The sequence below is a fragment of the Lynx canadensis genome, chromosome A2, assembly GCF_007474595.2.
Source record: "Lynx canadensis isolate LIC74 chromosome A2, mLynCan4.pri.v2, whole genome shotgun sequence".
Classification (NCBI taxonomy): Eukaryota; Metazoa; Chordata; class Mammalia; order Carnivora; family Felidae; genus Lynx; species Lynx canadensis.
In genome coordinates, this window is record NC_044304.2 from 155711860 (window position 1) to 155731961 (window position 20102).

A 20102-nucleotide genomic window follows, 5' to 3' on the forward strand; every position below is an offset into this window, starting at 1 on the left:
GGTTCAGGGAGACTATGTGGGATATCCAAAGGGGTTCTATACATAAATTGGACTTAATTGCTCTAAGAGACACTGGCACTTTCTTTAATCAGAATGGAAATAAGGATAAGCTGAGGCCTTACACATATGTGGTACTTAAGGGAGCAAACTAATGGTGTGCCTTTGTGTAGCTGTTAGTGGGCAGAAGGAAAGGCAGGCTAAAACTGGGAGGTTTGCCAGCTTACATTTTTTTCTCCTCCTTGCTTCTGCAGCTCCTAGTGCTCCTTTCTGATAGGCCTCCCCGCCTGTGCCGTAGAGCTCTCGTGCTGAGATGGATGACGGAGGTATTAACAAGGAACTGAAGCAGAAGTTAAACTTTTCCTACTGTGAAGAAGAGGGTGAGCATGAAGGGCAGGAGGAAGCACGAGAGAACAGCAAGGCCCAGAGCCAAACCCCAGACAAGTCTCAAGTTCAGGAGACAGAGGCAAAGTGCACCCCCCCCAGACCTTCCCTCAGTAGCACTCATGAAGTCGGTACATTTCAGGAAACAGACACGATGAGTCCCAATCAGGGTCTGAGGACTCCGGTGTCACACTCTCGCAAATGTCCTGAGACACCAGCCCAGCCAGATAGCAGGAGCAAGCTGCTGCATTGTGAGAGCCCCTTCACTCCCAAAGTAAGTAAGTCGTGGAGGAAAGGGGACCCAAGCCCCCAAGATCTGTGCTCCTTTGGTTACGCTGATGGGGAAGGAGGATGCGTTCGTTTATGTGTATCTGGCAGATTTGCCTCACAGGCTATGTATCTCAATTACATATTAATTGGTGAAAAATGAAGACGAGTTCAAAGTTCCCAGAAAACAGAACTAAATGCCTTGCTAGCTGTCTTCTCAAAACCATTGATATCAGCAACTATTTGGTGTAGGCCACAAATAAATCTTGGTGGGGAAAAAATTCCTGGTTGAAGAATATTGGAACTGGAAGGAATATTTTTATTTATTTAAAAAAAATTTTTTTAATGTTTATTAAAAAAAATTTTTTTTATGTTTATTTATTTTTGAGACAGAGAGAGACAGAGCATGAACGGGGGAGGGGCAGAGAGAGAGGGAGACACAGAATTGAAAGCAGGCTCCAGGCTCCAAGCCATCAGCCCAGATGCGGGGCTCAAACTCACTGACCGTGAGATCGTGAGATCGTGACCTGAGCTGAAGTCAGACCCTTAACCGACTGAGCCACCCAGGCGCCCCAATGTTTATGTATTTTTAAGACAGAGACAGAATGCAAGTGGGTTGGGGCAGAGAGAGAGGGAGGCACAGAATCTGAAGCAGGCTCCAGGCTCTGAGCTGTCAGCACAGAGCACGACACGGGGCTTGAACTCACGAACCACAAGATCGTGACCTGAGCTGAAGTCGGTCGGACGCTCAACTGACTGAGCCATCGGAAGGAATATTTTTAAAAATGTTTATTTATTTTGAGAAAGAGAGGGTGGGGCGTTCACGCATGAGCGTGTGAGCACGAAGGAGGGGCAGAGAGAGAATCCCAAGCATGAACTGGAGGTAATATTAAGATCTAGAGCCCTAGTGCATTCTGCAAACGAGAAGATCAACGTTTTAAGAGTTGAAGTGGCTTTTGGCTCGGCCAATGGCAGAGGCAGGACTAGAAACCTGATCTTTTGGTCTCAGTCTACTACTGTTCTTTCCATTACGCCAACCGGCTCTCCTTTTATGTAATTATTTACTAATATTTCCTAATAAAAGAGTGTTCACATTCACTGTTGGAACACATTCACATATCTTTGCTGCTGCTCTTCCCAGAAGGAAATCCTCCCCTCTCCTCGGACCTGTGAGAGACCAGCTCTTCTATGTGAGCAAAGAGGTAACTTGTTGATACTTCTCTATAAGCTGCGGAGGGCAAATAGGCAAAGGTCCCAGGTGGTTGGCTTCGTCCTTTATTCTTGCTGTGATTATTCTCCTGTTATATCTACACGTCATTAAAATCAGGGTTGGGGCAGGGTTACCTCTGACAGACTAGTGCCATGGTGTGTGAGCCTCAGCACTGGTATTAACTCCGCTTTCTGCTGGCTCAGCTTGAGGTACTTAAGGCCATCAGAACAACATCCGCGCTTCTGTTTGTAGCACAGTTACTGTCAGCAGGTCTCTGCAGTTCCTACTGAGCGTGCACACCACGACTACCAGGGAGGACTAAGCTTCTTGACTGTATTGTGGACAAACTGCTTTCATATGCTTAGGTGTCCATTGTGGGTTTTTCAATGGTCCCAACACCAATAATCCTTTTATTTTTTCCAGAAGCCAGTGTGGGCAAGGGGTACAAGACAGTCTCTGCCCTCAAAGTGCTTACAATCAGCAGAAAGACTGGGTGATATAGACACTGTATGACAGGTGCTTCCAGACTGGTTTTGACGTATGTAAATTAGGTGGAGAGTGGGCTGAAAGAACATGGCTCTGAGCAAGACTACACAGGAAAGGAAATGGGACACGGTGTGTATGTTTCATTTCATTCACTCACTTAAAATGGAGCACATTGATATTGGACCTTCTGCTGGAAAACCTTATTCACCGCATCAAAAAGCGCCCAAAAAATGAATACAGATAAACAACGGAAACAATAAAGTTCGGATCAGGCATGCTGAGAAAGGATTGGGAATTGAGTCTCAAGATCAGGAATACCCTTCCTGAGAGCAGCCTTCAAGGATGAGTTGGAATGAACTAGGTAAAGACGGAAACGAGAACTGAAAGCCAAGGGAAAAGCATCTACCGAGTTAAGAGGGAAAAGATCATGTCCCACCTAGAAATTGCATGTTGCTCAGTGACAGGGGCCTGTATGTGAGAGGGTGCAGGCAGTGAGGCCAGAGTAGGTATCCAGGAGCTAGATCTACTTAAAAAAATTTTTTTTTAATGTTTATTTATTTTTGAAAGAGTGAGAGAGAGAGAGTGCAAGTGTGGGAGGGACTGAGAGAATCCGAAGCAGGCTCCAAGCTCTGACCTGTCAGATGGAGCTTGATGTGGAGCTTGAACTCCCAAATCGTCAGGTCATTACCTGAGCTGAAGTCAAGACGCTTAACTGACTGAGCCACCCAGAAACCCCCAAGATTTTATCTTGAAAACTTAGAGACAGTCATCAAATGGTTTTGATCAGAGGTCTTTTTGAGGAACTGACCGTCAGGTGAAGGCTGGCATGTTGTGGGAGAGACCTCGAGGCACAGCAGTATTTACGACAGATTGGCTAACAAAGGAGAAAGGCCTGAATTAGGTCAGTGGTGGACAGTGAGAAAGTGAGAGATGCTTAGGATTTGGTAAGTGACTTTGATGTGGGATTGTCGAGCTCAATGGTCAAGAAAGAATTTGAGACCTTTTATGCTGCGAAAAGGTGTTTTTTATTACAGCTTGGGGCCGGGACCTGTGGACAGAAAGAGCTGCATTGTGATTGTGAGGAGTGACTGATTATATAGGGTTTTCCATCCTATGGAGGTGAAGGTGATGTTAGGGCTCCAGGAAAGGCCTATAGGAGTCAATAGGTTCCTGGAGATTTCTTATTGTGTTATTCTTGTAAATCATTAAGACAGTTACAAACTGTAGTGGAGTTTCATGTCCTACATGCCTGTGATCTTTATCAACTGCCCATTTGTTTTTCCCTTGCCTTTGTTCTTAGGCAGTTCCTAGTGCCTGAGGAATGTTACATATCCCACCTTAAGTGCGGAGAAGGTGGGAATTGCAGGGTGTCAGCTCGTGTTTTTCTGTCAGCTTGCTTTTTGTTTTCTCCTCATATCTTACCCTTAAGTCTTTAAGATTGTTGAAAGCAGAAGGTCTCTTTCTAGCTTCTTCCTGCTGAATAGGGGCGTATAGATGTCCCTACCTATGGGCCAACACCGTTCAGTTGGGGAACGTACAGGGGAGTTACAAGGCAGAGGCAGCTGGGTCCGGTGTAGACAGCGAAGAAGTATCTCCATGGTTGGTAAAGAAGATCATCGTTGTTTGAAGAGCAGTTTGGGATCTTGTACAGGTTCACAAGGGTAAGAAGGCATGTCAGTTTGTTCATTGGTTTTTCTGTGAAGGAGGTACAGGTTTTATTCTTGATTATGAGCCCAGGAAGAGTATCCCTCTAATTTGACTACAGTGGGAGTATATAATATGACCCAATAAAGAACTTTCTATTTTTTAAAATAAGTTCATTTATTTATTTTGAGAGAGAGAGAGAGAGAGAGAGAGAGAGGGAGAGAGAACAAGCACATGTGTGCACGCATGAACAGGGGAAGGGGAAGGGCAGAGAGAGAGGGAGACAGAGAATCCCAATCAGGCTCTGCACTGTCAGCACAGAGCCTGACGCAAGGCTCAATCTCATAAACTGAGATCATGACCTGAGCTGAAATCAGGTGGACACTTAACCAAGTCTCCCGGGGGTGGGGGGGTGGGGGGGGGCGGGGCCTGGATCTTTCCATTTTGGATATAAGGCCCTGCTGTATTAGACTCCCAATCTTTTAAATAAATCACATCTCTGAGGCTTACATGAGATGGACTTCCAGTTATAGTTTAAATCAGGTTTTAGGAGCATGTGATCAGTATATTCATTAAGTAACTTATGAATTAAACCAGCCTTGAGTGAATAATTTAATAAAGTATTAGAATCTTCACCCAATAACTGGTCCACTGTAAGGAATGGTCTTCTATACCATTCAAAGGGCTGAGTCCTAGAGGTTGTTTTGGTGCAGCCCTAATCCTGAGAAGTTCTACTCGTAAAAGAATATCCCAGTTTCCCTGGGTCTCTAGACTAAGTTTAGCAAGGTGTTGTTTCAAAGTATGATGAGCTTTCTCCACCTTTCCAGAGGGTTGTAGATGCCAGGCTGCATGTAGAAAACATTTAATTTTTAAAGTTCATGCTATTTGTTTGGTTATTTATGCAGTAAAAGGACTATTGTCACTTTGGAGGGATTGTGGGAGGGCAAATCTAGGAATAATCTCTTGCAACAAAACTTTGGTCACTTTTGTGGCTCTTTCCATTGGACATGGAAAGGCCTCGATCCACCCAGTGACAATCTCAACAAACACTAGTAGGAACTTCTAGCCTTTGCAAGGAGGCATTTGTGTGACCTCAAGCTGCCAGTCCTCTCCTGGATATGTTCCATGCCTTTCTACTGATTTTGAAAGGGAGGGGGGTGTGGACGGTACCTTCCAGATTTACTTGCATACAAATAGTACAATATTGGCAGACTTATTTTATTGTAGCTGTTAAATTCACTCCGTCAAATGTATTTTTAATTCAATGTTTTAAAGCATTTTCGCCCAAATAAGTAGCCTGATATAAACCCTATATTACCTTCCGTTGGTTATTTTTGGATATAAAGATTTTCCCCTCATTATTAACAAGTCAGTCCTGTGCATTTTTTTCAATATCCTCATTCCTGGGCTATATGAATTTCTTGGTCTGAATAGACCTTAGCTTGCCTTTTGTTCTCTCATCAACTTGATGGAGAGGTTGAGGGGAAAATGAGGGATCTAGGGTCCTGTGAGGCTTCTGTCTTGTTTGAGTAGATGATATCTTGAATCAAGATAGTTGATGCTAGAGGACGTACAGGTCTGGAGAAAGCAGAGATGTCCTGTAAATCATTGGATAAATGAGTCTGGAGTGCAGGAAAACACACTAAATTGGAGATCTAAATTTGGATGTCATTAGCATTTTGGAAGTTGTTGAAGCCTTGGGTGCAGATAAGCTCAAGTAGCCTGTGTGCCAGAGTAAGAAGAGAAGTGGTCCAAGTTAGGAATTCTGGAAACGCCATGATTTGAGGGGCAGTAAAAGAACAGAGCTTGAAAGGGAAACTGGAAATGCTACTGAAGAATGCACACTTTGTGAAGAATATAGTTTGGATCAGAAGAGAGAGAGGGGACACTGATCAGCAGTGGTGTTATGCCAAAGACAAGAATGCCCAGGAAAGGAGCATTGGCCTAGTTCAGGCTTGCCTGAGAGACAGGACTAGAAATCATGTGAAGTGACTTCAGGTCACCATAAAGACTTCCTAGTGGAACTACCTGGAAATAGAAGAGCGTCCCAAGGAGGGTGTATGTCCCTGTGGCTAAATGCACTGAACACTAGTTGATGATCACTTGGTAGGAACACTGTAGGGGGGATTCAAGCATCGGGACTAATTGTACCAACTGGGCCTTTAAAGTCTTTCCAAGTCCTGAGACACTATGATGTTGTGTCTTGAAGGTGGGAGGTATTCCTCAATTTTTCTTCCCCTCTATCCTCTGTACCAGAGCTGTTACTTCTAGAATTAGTTATACTCCCTGGAACACATTTATACTCTCAATCTGGACATCTTTCTCCAGAAACTTTCAATCTGCTCTACTTTTAGGCAGAACTTCCTTTCATAAACCTTGTTCCAAACTAAGTTCTTTTGAATTGCCAAAAGAATTACTCATTATTCTATTATTCTGGCAATAAAAATCCATGTTAATATAATTCATATATTTTCCTGTGTCATAAGCAGAGCTCACAAAATCTATCGGCCTTCATATTTCCAGATTAGGAATTCTGATATTGTCTGCCTTGATGTGGATACTTCTTCCTTTTGTCAGAAAATGTCTAGGCTCTTTTTGTTGTCCTTTAAGTGTGGTCACCAGGATGTGCATCATTTCAGGTGTGGATGCCCCACTGTTTCATATGTGATAGATACGTTTTACTTTCCATATAATCATCAGTATCACAAAAAACTGTTTCTCAGGAACTGATTTACTCTAATTCTATGTTCATTGCCTGAGTCACAGACAATTGAGAAATATTATATAGCACAGTTGTACTTTGAGCAAGTACTCAGTCCTATAATACACTTACAGGAAAATTGTGAGTTTATCATTGATAGCTTTGTCTGACAATAGCCCCAGGATTGTTCATCCTATAAACTCTAAGACCTGTAAAACCCTTGTAAAAACTTGACTCCAGCAAGGCCTTTTTCTTCATATAAAAAAAATGTTAGGTTACTGGGTGTACTCTGTATTTTCCTTCATTTCTGCTTTTATCATTTTGGATTTCTAATTTCAATATTCATTCTTTGTATCCTTACATTTTTGAATTACATTTTTATAGAGTGAATCACGTTATAGTCTAGCTTCTGCTTCTACTCTGAAAGCCATGGACAGAGTGTGTCAAATAGTGGCATTCTTTTAGAAAGAGCCCCACAGTAAATGATTATGAGGTTATATCATGGCCCTGTGTCTACTGCTATGCCCATAACACAACTATTCCTCTGGCCCCTGACTTAGGTCATAATGACATTCTGCTGTCTCCTCAGAATTCTTTGTCTTTGGCCTGTCACCTCTGTCCTTTTGTTTAGTTCTGGTAAGTTTGTAGGCCTGATGTTCTCTTACTGTACCCCACTTGGAGTGGGAAGTACAGCACATTTCCTACTTATTGGTATGTTGGCTATAGCCACTACAAAGCTCAGACGATTATTTTTCAATTTCTTTATCCCATTTTATGGAAATTTTCTCCTTTGGTGTTGTATTATAAGTGGAACTGGAAACTTCTCCCGTGATTAGATAGTCTATGAAATCCTTCCTGTACAAAGTGAATACTTCTACAAGACTGATGGGCTGTTGACTAACAGACTGTGCATTCCTTAAGAGATGGAATTCACCTATGTATGCCTCAGCATCTAGCCCAGTATCCACTAATTAGTAGGCACCAAACAAATGTTTGGATGAATGATTGAGGGGGAGTTAAAGCATACATTGAGAACATAAGGACCAGGTCTTTTAGAGTCCTTTTTGTTTGTCTAAGCTTCAGCCTATCGTCTTTAAAAAGTTAGTGGTAGAAGTAGAGTTGGTATTTTTCTGGTCATCAGAATTGCCCAGGGGAAGGCAGTGGAGCTTAACAAAAGTACAGACTCCTGTGTTGATTCCTTGAGTTGGAATATCTAGAGGAAGACCGGGAATCTTTATTTTTCATAACAGGACCAGTTACAATGCAGCTAGTTTGCACTGAACCAGATAACCTCTAATTCCTTTTCAGCAATAACATTCTTTGGTTCAAATATTAACTAGCTGTTAATGGATTTTGTTTTTTTTTTTACTAAACTCCTTCTGTCTTCCCTTTTTGTCATCCTCATTCAGTGTCTGCTGAGCCAGTCAGTGATTTCTTCAACAGAGAAGCTCCCCTCCCGAGGCTCTAGGCACTTGAGGCTCACACCTATTCCCCTTGTGGATGAGATGACCTCATCGGCTCTGGTCAATATTAATCCCTTTACGCCAGAGTCCTATAGAAAACAATTCCTTCAATCCAATGGCAAGAGGAAAGCCCGAAGAGATCTGTAAGTGTACTGTTGCCTCTAACTTTTGAGAACTGATCTTACTATGGTCAAGTAGAAGGAAGAGTGTGAAAGTAAGATTAGGAACAAGAACTCTATTTGAATGCAGTTCACACATCCCCTCCTTCCTAAATGTTAATGTGGGTTTGTGACCTGCTTTTGGCACAGAGATTCCAGCATATCCCCATTCTGAAGTGTACTGTGAGGGGCCTTCTCTATAAAAGAATAGGGCAGAGTAAGCCATAGACCGCTGACTTCCATTAGCCAAGTTGAATGAGCTACAGAATTGCATTTAGGAGGTCTCCTCTGGTTAACAGAAGGCTAGCCCCTGGGAAGGTGTAGCTCACCCTTTAAGGTGTAGCTCACCCTTTACTACTGCTTCAAGTCTAGCTTGTGTGACTCGGGGCTATAGAGCAAGGATTTGAACTTTTCCACAGGTGATGGCAGATCGGCTACTGAGAAAAAAGATAGTGTTGCTTTTGGAGGTGCTAAGAATGGAAAGCCAAATTGCATGCTCCACAAAGCCGCTGAATGGTAGAAATTGTCCAGATGAGGATTGTGCAGATTACTCAGGGACATTTCTTGACCATGTCTCTTCAAGGCTTCCTTTTTACAGAATGGAAGTGCCTCTAAAATGGATCAGTCATTTGTGTTCATGTGTACTCAGCTAAATAAATGCACAGCTAACCATGTGAAGTACGCAGAGCATTTAATGTTAGGTTGAGATATTTCTTTTGGAATCAGTGACTCTGTATTAACCAGCTTTGTGGCCAGAATAGGTTGTCTCCGTACTATCTCCTAGATCTTAAGTAAATGGAACTTTAGCACAAGTACACAGGCCCACTTTTGTTACCCAGAATTGGTTTTAGCTCTTGAGGATTCTTTACAAACCATCAGAGTTAATGGACTCACCTCTCACTGCAGCTAGCCAGAAAACACCATTAATTTGAATTTCCTGCAATGAAAGTGGGGATACTCGAGTAACATCTCTCAGTGCTTCTGTGAGAGTACTTTTCTCCCTTCCTTATTGTGGTGTCGTTATTTTATGAAGTATTAGAATGTAATATTAAACTTAAGTCACAAAGGTCCAGCATCAGTTTGTTTCCATGAGTGTTATGTCATCCTCCATTTGCCATTTCTACCCTGTACTTCTGCAGAAGAAAAATCTAGAGCTGGCTGATGTAATTGAAATCTTGCTTAGAGATCCTGAATGCAAGTGCTCAGGCCAAAGAGAGGGTCTGTCAGAGACTTCAGCTGATTTGCAAAGTCACTGAAAATCTCTTAGCCAGTGTGAGAGCTTATTCTGCTACACCGATGGTCTGCCTGCGAACCTAGTGCAAGGCCAGGTTCAGGGGAGGTGGGTGTTGGAGGGGAAGTGAGGCAGGGAAGAGTGCTTAGTGTCACATGTTCTGTGCACTCTCCCCTCCACTCTTCAGCACTGCTCTGTTTGCCTAGAACCCCACTCCTGCCCCTTAGCTGATTCCTACTCATTCTTGGAAACTTAGCTTGGAAACTCATTCTCTTTTGGGAAAGATTTTATTCGTGACGTCATGATTTGGGTGCTGCCTATAGTATCCCTTGATATCTTGTTCATTTCCTAGTGTCTTACGTTGAAATTTTCTATTTATCCCTGTCCCCAAATAAAAACTGAAGGGGAAAAGGAATGGTCTCATTCACTCTTAGAGCCCCAGAACCTAGTATAGTATCAAGCTCTATACTGCTAATCCTACATCGATATCATTTCTTTTTGTTATTCTTTTTTTAAGTGGGGAAGCTGGTCCAGGGGAAAGCGATGTAGAACCAGGGCTGCCTGCCAAGGTGAGCACAGTTCTCTGTTCCAGCTGTCATGACTCGGTCACTTCGTCCTATCACCTCTCTCTCTCTCTCCCCCCCCCACCCCTAACTTCATAGATTTACAAATGTGCCTTGCAACTGAATTTATCTGGACTCTCATCAGGGTCTACATTCTTTGCTTAGTTCTTACTTTATCAGATAGTGTCTGACCTGCATATTGCTGAATCATCACCTTGGAGTGTTTTTAAATTAATGGCTACTGCTTCTATCTTTGATTTCGGGAAAAATTCTATATTCATGGAGGTACAGAAGTGAAGGGAAAATTCAAGATATTTAAGGCCCCCCAAAATGGAAAAACAGGACAGAGAAAAATGGCATAAAGCTGGAAGTTTAAATGTAAAATTTTAGCTCTTAAATGTGTCCGTACCTATTGATTTTTAAATAGTGTTCACAACTTTTGATGTAGCATCCCTCATTTTATAACCTAGCCTAAGAAAATAATACTATAAATGTTATCAGCAGAGATGTGTACCGCAGCCTTAACTGTAATAGCCAAAAAAAAAAAAAAACCCAAAAAGCAAAAAACCACACCCTCCTAAATGTCCAATAAAAAAATGGCCAAATAAATTATATTTTAAAGTGGAATTTTAAATTGCTATTAAGATGTTTATAATATGAAAACGTGCCTATGTTCAATATTCAGTATACAAGAGGGGGCGGGCTTGAGGTTGGGGACTGATGTGGATGGTAAGCTGGCTTATTTGGTGTCTGAGATGGGGCTGGGAAGGTATAGTGGGTGAGCAATTGGTAGAAGGCCTTGAAGCCTCTGACCAGAAGTTTGGCTTCCTTGCAGGAGATAATTAGGTGTGTCTGATTCTATGGTATCATTTTGCAAAAACGATTACTGTTTTAAAAAATTTTTTTTAATGCTTATTCATTTTTGAGAGACAGAGATAGAACGTGAGTGGGGGAGGGGCAGAGAGAGAGGGAGACACAGAACCCGAAGCAGGCTCCAGGCTTCTGAGCAGTCAGCACAGAGCCTGACGTGGGGCTCGAACCTATGGACCGTGAGATCATGACCTGAGCTGAAGTCAGAACGCTCAACCGACTGGGCCACCCAGGCGCCCCAACGATTACTATTTTTGATTACAAAATTTGTTACCATTTGAAGAGATGGAGAGAGGGCTGGTAGCTGTAGAAACTCCAGGTATGGAGAAAAGAGAACTTGAGATTGGCCAAAGGCAATGAAAATTCTAGATCTTGCTAATGGAGACTGATTGGCATTGTTTGTTGAAATGAAGAGGTAGTAGGAGTCAAGATGGTTTAAACTCAAAGCTAGATGAAAAAATTCTTGCTAATGGGGACATTGAAAAATGAGGACTTCATGGAGATAAATCAGTTCGGATTGAGATTCATATAAATTTGTGGAGATTTTCTGTCATCTTAGCTATCATTTACTGAGAATTTACTGTGTGCTTGGCCTTGAACTAAGTTACACACACAGGCACACATGCAAACGTCTTCTCACGTGATACTTAAAAGAACCCGGAAGAGTAGTTGCTATCATCCTCACTTTACTTTAGATGAGAAACCTAATAAAGGAGTTCAGTGATGTGTCTAGGGTTACTTACTAGCTGGGCAACGGGTGATAGTGCTAGTGAGCCAGGAAGCTGAGATCCTAAGCTATACCTGAGCTATACCTGAGCTTATAAACTGAGGTAATCGATCTGATAATTTTGTTCTCCAGACTAAGATTTTTGAGGAGGCAAATTGAACACAAATAAGTTTACTCAACTTGAGATGAAAGTATTAGCAGCCAGAGTGTGAGACAAGTAGACAGGAGTCAGAGGGTGGTGTCCTTCCCCCCGCTACCCCTTAACATGTTCCACCCAGATCCCAGCCATTCTCTCAGCTGAGGACAGTAGCTCTTCTGTGAGCAGGTGTGTCCCCTCTAAAAACATAAAGAGAAGAATATTCCAGACAACAGAAATAACCTAGAAAAAGACCTAACCTATTAAAAGATGCCAGTACATCACTCACAGGTGGAATTTAAGATACAAAACAGATGAACATAAGGGAAGGGAAGCAAAAATAATATAAAAACAGGGAGGGGGACAAAATATAAGAGACTCTTAAATACAGAGAGCAAACTGAGAGTTGCTGTAGTGGTTGTAGGTGAAGAGATGGGCTAAATGGGCAAGGGGCATTAAGGAGGACACTTGATGGGGTGAGCACTGGGTGTTATACATAGGGGATGAATCACTGGAATCTACTCCTGAAATCATTATTGTACTATATGCTGACTAACTTGGATGTAAATTAAAAGATAAAATAAAAATTTAAAAACCCCCAAAGAAATTTAAAAAAATTAAACAATGCAAGTACAGAGTTGTATAGATGGTTATAAAGAGTACAAAGAAGGTAGTCGGCAATTGGGAGGTTCTTGCTACTATGAATACTGACACAGAGAGGTACTTGGGTGGCTCAGTCGGTTGAGCATCCGACTTCAGCTCAGGTCATGATCTCACAGTTTGTGAGTTTGAACCGTGTGACGCAGGCTCTATGCTGACCGCTTGCTCAGAGCCTCGAGCCTGCTTCAGATTCTATGTCTCCTCCTCTCTCTGTCCCTCCCGTGCTTGAGCTCTGCCTCTCAAAAATAAATAAATTAAAAAAAATACACAGACAAAATCCAATAGATTTGCTTTGAAAGTCTTTTTGAAAACTTAGAGAAATTTAGGAATATGCCTTAAATTTATTGCTCATAATATGTTAGAATTATTTTAATTTTTTAATAAAATATTTCAGAGATGTGTTCTACGAGAAACCAACATGGCTTCCCGCTACGAGAAAGAATTCTTGGAGGTAGAAAAAATTGGAGTTGGTGAATTTGGTACAGTCTACAAGTGTATTAAGAGGCTGGATGGATGTGTTTATGCAATAAAACGTTCCATGAAACCTTTTGCAGGATCATCAAATGAGTAAGTACCTTTGAAATGTACTAGAAGTATAAACTTGGATTTGGAAAGTTGTTTCTTGTTAAAACATTTCATTTTGTTTGTTTGTTTGTTTATTTATAGACAGAGACAGCATGAATTGGGGAGGGGATGAGAGGGGGTATAGAGAGAATCCCAAGCAGGCTCCAGGCTGCCAGCACAGAGCCTCATGAGATAATGACCTGAGCTGAAACCAAGAATTGAACACTTAACTGACTGAGCCATCCAGGTGCCCCAAAACATTTTAAATAATGGCACTGATGTCATTAAAAACATACCCATTGCTACCCCCTCCATTGTATGTGGTCTCACATTTATAACTTTTCTGAATTCTCCAAGTCAGAGATAAGTTATTTCCTAAAATGTACCATGATCATTTGGGAACAATCATGTTGCGTTTTTTCATGGTTCTTGAGGCTTTTACTACTGGTCTTAACTGCTTTTTCTTTAATGAATAGATTTAGGGATTTTCTTCCTGTTTCATTCATTAGAAATATTGCCAAGTAGGAAGTTAATGTTAACTCATTGGTTATCTCCACTTTGTATTAACAATGAGTTCATTACTAAATTCATCATGACTATTGAAATCAATGTTTTGAAGACTACAAGTGAGAAATTAAGAAAAATTTAAATTTCATTCTCCGAACTAATTGTTCAAAAGTTCTTCCTTTTACAAGGAAAACAAATATTTCCAGATTCAGCCAATGTATTTTGTGAACTGTGGGGATGTAATGCTTAATTTGCTGAATCTGAAATTATGGGCCTTAGAATTCTTCATTTTTATACTGAAATTCATCTAGTACCACATGCTACTTTTTTGTGTTGGATTTCCTATTCCATAATGAATCATGAATACTGGCAGTCCCCAAGACTGTCCCTATGACTATATCATATTGGCTGAGTGCAATATTGTGACTTTCTAGCCTTCACAGAGAAGACAGAGGACCCATCACAATATCCTTCATCAAGTCTATGGTGGGCCTCTTGTTAAGCCCATCAATATATTTTTTTAAATTGTGATACAGTGAAATTAAGACTCAAAGCATGTCTGCCATTGATATAATAGCAACCCAAGACTCTTCTTTACATATGCCATGTTCAATGAAAACAAACAAACACCATGGATTTTGGCACCAGGATGACCAAGGTTCTGGTCTTAGGTCTACTATCACCAGCTTGACTTTGGGCTAGTCACTGAGCTTTCTAAAGCCTTCATCCTTGCCACTATATCTTACTGAGTAGTTATGACAATTAAATGAGGTAAAATAGTAAGCAAGCAATGAGCACTCAACGTTCTGCCACTGTTAATAATGCCTCATATCATGGAGCACTTGGGTGGCTCATCGGTTAAGCGTCTGACTTTGGCTCCGGTCATGATCTCACAGTCTGTGGGTTCAAGCCCCACGTTGGCCTCTGTGTTGACAGTGCAGAGCCTGGATGGAGCCTGCTTCCAATTCTGTGTTTCCTTCTCTCTCTGCCCCTTCCCTGCTTGCACTCTCTTTCTCAAAAAGAAATAAACATTGAAAAAAAAAATAATGCCTCATATCTTGTCTTTGAGAAACATTTGTGTGTATATTGATTCATTTTTCTTGATGCTTGTCTGTCTGTTAGGAGTTTGGCTTTGCATGAAGTTTACGCTCATGCAGTGCTTGGGCATCACCCCCATGTGGTACGTTACTACTCCGCATGGGCAGAAGATGACTACATGATCATTCAGAATGAATACTGCAACGGTAAGTATGTGGACTATCAGTGGTGGAGAGGGAGATGAACTTTTAGTCCCCAGGAAGAAAATCTTTGCCTCCCCCTTGTAGTTTATGCCATGTGTAGCAGAATCCTACCTAAAAGGTCTGTACTACAGTTTGGCTTGGAAGCAGAGAGCAGGAGACATGAAATTGCATTGAAAAGGAATTTCAGGTTTATACTATTTCATATTTTTTTCAGAGCTGATGTGTGGCTGACACCCAGAAGCTACTAATCCCCTCACACTTTACTCAATACTTAGAAACCTTTACCCCAGTGGTTTGAATGGTAAATCATCCTCCTCTTACCATTTGCTAGATATTCTTAGAGAAGCAAGTCATACTCTGTACCATTTTTGGGGAGCAGGTGGTAAACTTACACGGGCAACTTTTGATTAATTTTCAAGCGGATTCCTGAATTTGAGGATTGTTGTTACCTTTGAGGCTTAGTGTTCTCACCGGAGGAAGGGCATGGGGTGAGCACTGGGAATGAAATGCAGTGACTTCAGATTATTCTCGCAGGTCTTTCAGGACCATACATACACAAATAACTGGTCAAACTTTTTTTCTGGGCTACTTACATCGCAAAATGTATCCTTTGGCCTAACGTATTTCTACTCTGTGATTAAGGGGGTGACCTAGCGGTATCTTTACATATTATTATTCTCAGATATTTTTCATCAAAATGTTCAGTGGTAAAATAGGAAAATGCTCCCAAATTAAATAGAAGCTTGCCATCCTTTTACGAGTGGTGATCTATATTCTGGCCATGGCAATATTGGATAATGGCACCCCTCTCAAACCTGCTCCCCTCCCCCACAACATGTACACCTACGCTGAAGTTTCTCTAATAGCACAGTCTTTGAGTAATTTTAGTAGCCACCAGATAGCCCTGAGTATGTAAGCATAGCCTGACTTTTGAGGACAGTTGACAAAGCTTTATCATTATATCTACAAGTAGGTTAGTAAACAATATTATAAAACACTAGAAACACAGAAAATGGCACACATATGATGCACATTAATGGCATTTCTCTTACTGTTTCCTTAGAGCCTGATTTCCTTGTAGTCTTAACTGTGAACTTTTTTTTTCTAAAAAGGGAAAAATCCCTTTTTCTAATAGTCTCTTCAGGATAAAAAATGGACCCTTTCCTTGTGATTGAGATGTTGAGACTTTTCTTCCTAATTCCTCCTTACTGTAACCTGAGATTCCCTATTCTTGCCCCTCCCATCCCCCAAGATTGGTTTTATTTTCATGACTTTCAACTACTAACAAAGATAATGGCAAGCCATAAAAATTAACCAAGAAAGTCAAACAAAACAAATTTAACCTGATTTAGGGCATTGTAAAGATTTCAAATGTTCAAAAAAGAATAAGGTGGAGTGATGGTTCCTGTTACAAGTCCTCTTCTAGTTCTTTGCAACATTTGAATACCTTCTACAGGCATGCCATTCTGTTAAGTTCTAGGGTGAGCTGTACCAGAGAGTGAGAAAAGTCTTTTGAGGAGCTTTACTCCACTTGCTCGCTTACAGTGAATCCACATGAGACCATTTGGTGCAAAACCAGGTGGTACAGCTACGGATAAAAAGCATTCAGAGCAGACGAATTTGAGCAAGAGGCAGCACAGTGTGGTGGGATGGGCCTGGGCTTTAAAGTCAGGCAGGAGTGGATCTAAAACCCAGCTATACTGCATACCAGTTATGTGATCTCTGGAATGTCAATCCCACTGAGTAAAGAGATAGTAATATCTACTTAGGAGATAGTAATACTTCTTATTTTGAAAAATCGGAACCTACATCAAATGCTAGCACACCGTCAAAACCTGATACAGATTGAGAACTCAGAAACAGTTGTTACTAGAGTAGCCCAAAAAAATCTCAAAAAGGAGGTAAGACTTGAAAGAGACTTTGCAGAAGGATTACCAGAGTTTAAGGAAGAGCAAAGAAGACATCTATTAGAGGAACAGCAAGCAGGCATAAGGGCATGACATTGGGGATGGGTCTGACCTAGCAGATGGTAAGGAGACTGATGGGACTAAGGTGACCCTATAACAGGAAATAAGATCAGCAGAGTCAAGTGTGGGAGGAATACAGAGGGCTTTTGGATGTTTCCAGGCAGCAGATTTTCAAGAAGATGTGATAGATGAAGAGGAATCATTGTCTGTTTGCCATGGTGGTCCACTAACTTCACTGTGTCCTTGCCAATTAAAATGTAGTTCTGATTTATCAAAATGTAATTCACATACATTGCTTTCAAATGTGAACTGATCACGGAAAATAAAGCACACCCTTATACTTGTCTTGTTTGTAGTTATGGATAATCCATGTTGAGACTCTGCCCTGTGGCTCTAAATAAAGGAGAGTTAAGTCCAAAGTATTTGTAAGGTAGCAGAGTAGCTAGTGCCTGATTCCTTCTACTCCTTTCTCCTTCTATCCTCTGTCTCTCCCTCTTTCTCACCTCTTCCTCCTCATGCCTGCTACCCTTAGCTCTGTACCCCCAGCCTGTCAAAGCAGTCAGGCTAGAACATGTAGAGTTATGGTTTACTCAGATTATAAATTGGATGTTTTAGGTAATGTACATCATAACTAGTAGAGACCAGCAGTTAACTGATTTCCCCTACTGTCCCTCCTAAACTCTAAACCAATCAAATGTTCCTTCTTCCACCCTCACCCTTGCCAAGATCCCCTACCCGTCACCTGTGGGTCAGCCTCTGAAATCTGAAGGCTTTCCAGCAGTAGATCGATTGTGCAAGCACCAGGATTCCAAACTATTCAGGATGGAACGATTAACCTCTCGCTAGAGGCAGTATTTTCTTGTGACGTCTTCTGTCACTGAAGTTTTACAGAGTGTGCTCCCCTTGTTCTAGTGATGTGGTACCCAGAAGTCTGCACCATCTGTGGAACACCATATATTGGTTATATTTTCCCACCAAACAAGGAATAACTTTACCAGCAGGAAAATATGCTTGTGTTGTAGAGAGCAACATAAAATCAAGATTTTGAGAATACAAATGTACGAACAGAATATCCTGTTGGTCTGCTGTTTACATTTTAGTGTTGGAAGGCATTTGCTATTTGTTTTAGTGTCTGTCAGGTTTCATAAGCAGACAGAAAAACATAGATCTGTTTTTCTTAAGTTTCCTTTTTCCCTCAGCCAAGTGGGGGAAATATCTTTATTTTATCTAAAGAAAAGAATTTGGCAACTCATCTCACCAAGATGGTTTGAGAAGAGCTGTCCAGGAGCTGGCTGTTTCCTCCTAGGGCACAATCCTGTCAGTTACAGTATTATCTCCAGATGGCATCTTGGGTTATGGAGTTAAGGCTCCGGTATAGCTGAGATTAGGAGGGATGAGGTTTATCGTTCATTCAGTATTGCTCTGTCTATACACACAGACTTCCTTAATACTGTTTGGCAAAGAACAGTTAATTATGCTCCTCAATAAGAGGGAGACTGTCGGCTTTAGCTGTAGCAAAATAAAGATAGCCTAATACCTTTGCATAAATGCTCTCCAGTAACTTTTACTGTTGTTAATTATTACTTGGCTAACCTTAATATTACCTGCAGGGCTTCTATGTAATTAAAAGTGCTGCTGGCACTGGTCTAGTTACCCTTACTAAACACCCGTAGCTCTTCAGGAATCGGCAATATCTCTTATAATCTAGAAGACCACATTAAAAGGTTGCTAAGTGCCGCTAGGGTGCTTCTTTCTTCGCATACCTTTTATGGGCTCCTTGTCTTTGTCTTTCCTTTGCCTCTGTTGCCAGGATAGACCTTCAGTCCAGAATATGTGCAGAGTGCATGCGAGACCTTGAGAAAGTGAGGATGGATAAGATGGGGGTCTCGGATGAACACCCAGTCTAGCGGGAAATGAATTCCAGTAGACATGGGGGCCTTGGATACAGGCTTCCTTCTCTTTGGCACACCTCACAACTTCATCTGCAAACAGACTTGAGGTGGCTTTGGTCTTAATAAGCTTCAACATACTCTTCCTTTCTAGCTAAGGTCATCTATAGAACATAGAATCTTTTTTTAAGAAGATTCCCAGGAAAAAGACATACCCTTTACTTTAGCCCTCTTTGTGTTCCTGGAAAGGGCTGAAACTCTTCTTCTTTCTTAACTGAATTATTTTAACATGAAAGATCAATCTTTAAACTGAATACTACATAGGATACTTTAAAATATGGATTTCCTAAAAACCATTAGTATCTTAGATCCTGTTGTTCTGACACATACTTGAGGGCTGGAGTTCTAACTGCCAGGGAGACCCAGGACTCTACAATTTGACTGAAGAGGCTGCCAATGAATGCAGATTAACAACATAGAGGGTTCAGAAGCATTCGAGATCCTTAGGATGGGGCACCCAAGATCGGCAGTGGCGGGGGGGGTCACATGAGTCCAGGCCTTATCTTTTACTGATAACAATGATAAACTAAGAGTCTATAGTGGATGTGCAAATACTGTGGCTCAAAAAGGATTTAGGTGTATATTGAAGTTAAACTTCGAACTCATTACATTAAAGTTACTAGTGGCCTATAATTACTAGCTGGACTCTGAACTAATCATCAATGCTAATAGCAGCCATCTGTCCAGGCTTGATTGGCCTTCTGCTTAACAATCAGGTAACACTTTTAAAATGTTAGTTGGGGCAGGGCATACTCAAGACAATGTCACCACATATTGGATACCTGCGCTACGGCACTTTATTTTTTTCTTTCAAAGTCCTGTAATTCTTTCCAATATGTCTGTGGTATAGACAGACAGGGGGCAGATATTGCTGTTATCTAGACAATAATCTAGATTTGTTGGACTGAACTCATTCATGAGGAATTTACTGAATGTTTACTATGCTTCCATCTATTAAGATTCATACCTTTTCTCCATTCTGTGGGGCTGCTCTCTGTTGTTCTTTCCTAGGTGGGAGTTTGCAGGCTGCTATATCTGAAAACACAAAGTCTGGCGATCATTTCCAAGAGCCGAAACTCAAGGACATCCTTCTGCAGATTTCCCTTGGGCTTAAGTACATCCACAACTCTGGCATGGTGCATCTGGACATCAAACCTAGTCAGTATGGCTCCCCTCTGCTCTTTTGGCCAGATTTAGTTCTTTCCCCACTGTGTCAGAACTGTTGTCTGTGTACCTACTAAGTGTTGAAGATGCTGTTTGCTGGCAAAATTTCTTTATTTCATGTGTTTCCCTGAAAATCTTAGTCAAACAGCTTTATCCATTCCCCCCGTCCAGGGCCAGGGGACAGAGAAAAGACTTTTTCCCAGGTAGTAAAGC

At 41.4% G+C, this 20102-nt stretch overlaps 1 protein-coding gene across 1 annotated transcript in view; it reads left to right on the forward strand.

The window, feature by feature from the left end:
* Window positions 1-310: 310 nt before the first annotated feature.
* Window positions 311-20102, forward strand: part of WEE2 (WEE2 oocyte meiosis inhibiting kinase) — a 28119-nt gene continuing 8327 nt past the window's right edge. The window contains exons 1-6 of the mRNA XM_030308592.1: window positions 311-655; window positions 8099-8295; window positions 10059-10110; window positions 12892-13064; window positions 14691-14812; window positions 19737-19883. Of these exons, the coding sequence (XP_030164452.1) occupies window positions 311-655; window positions 8099-8295; window positions 10059-10110; window positions 12892-13064; window positions 14691-14812; window positions 19737-19883 (1036 nt within the window). The remainder of the gene's footprint in view (window positions 656-8098; window positions 8296-10058; window positions 10111-12891; window positions 13065-14690; window positions 14813-19736; window positions 19884-20102) is intronic.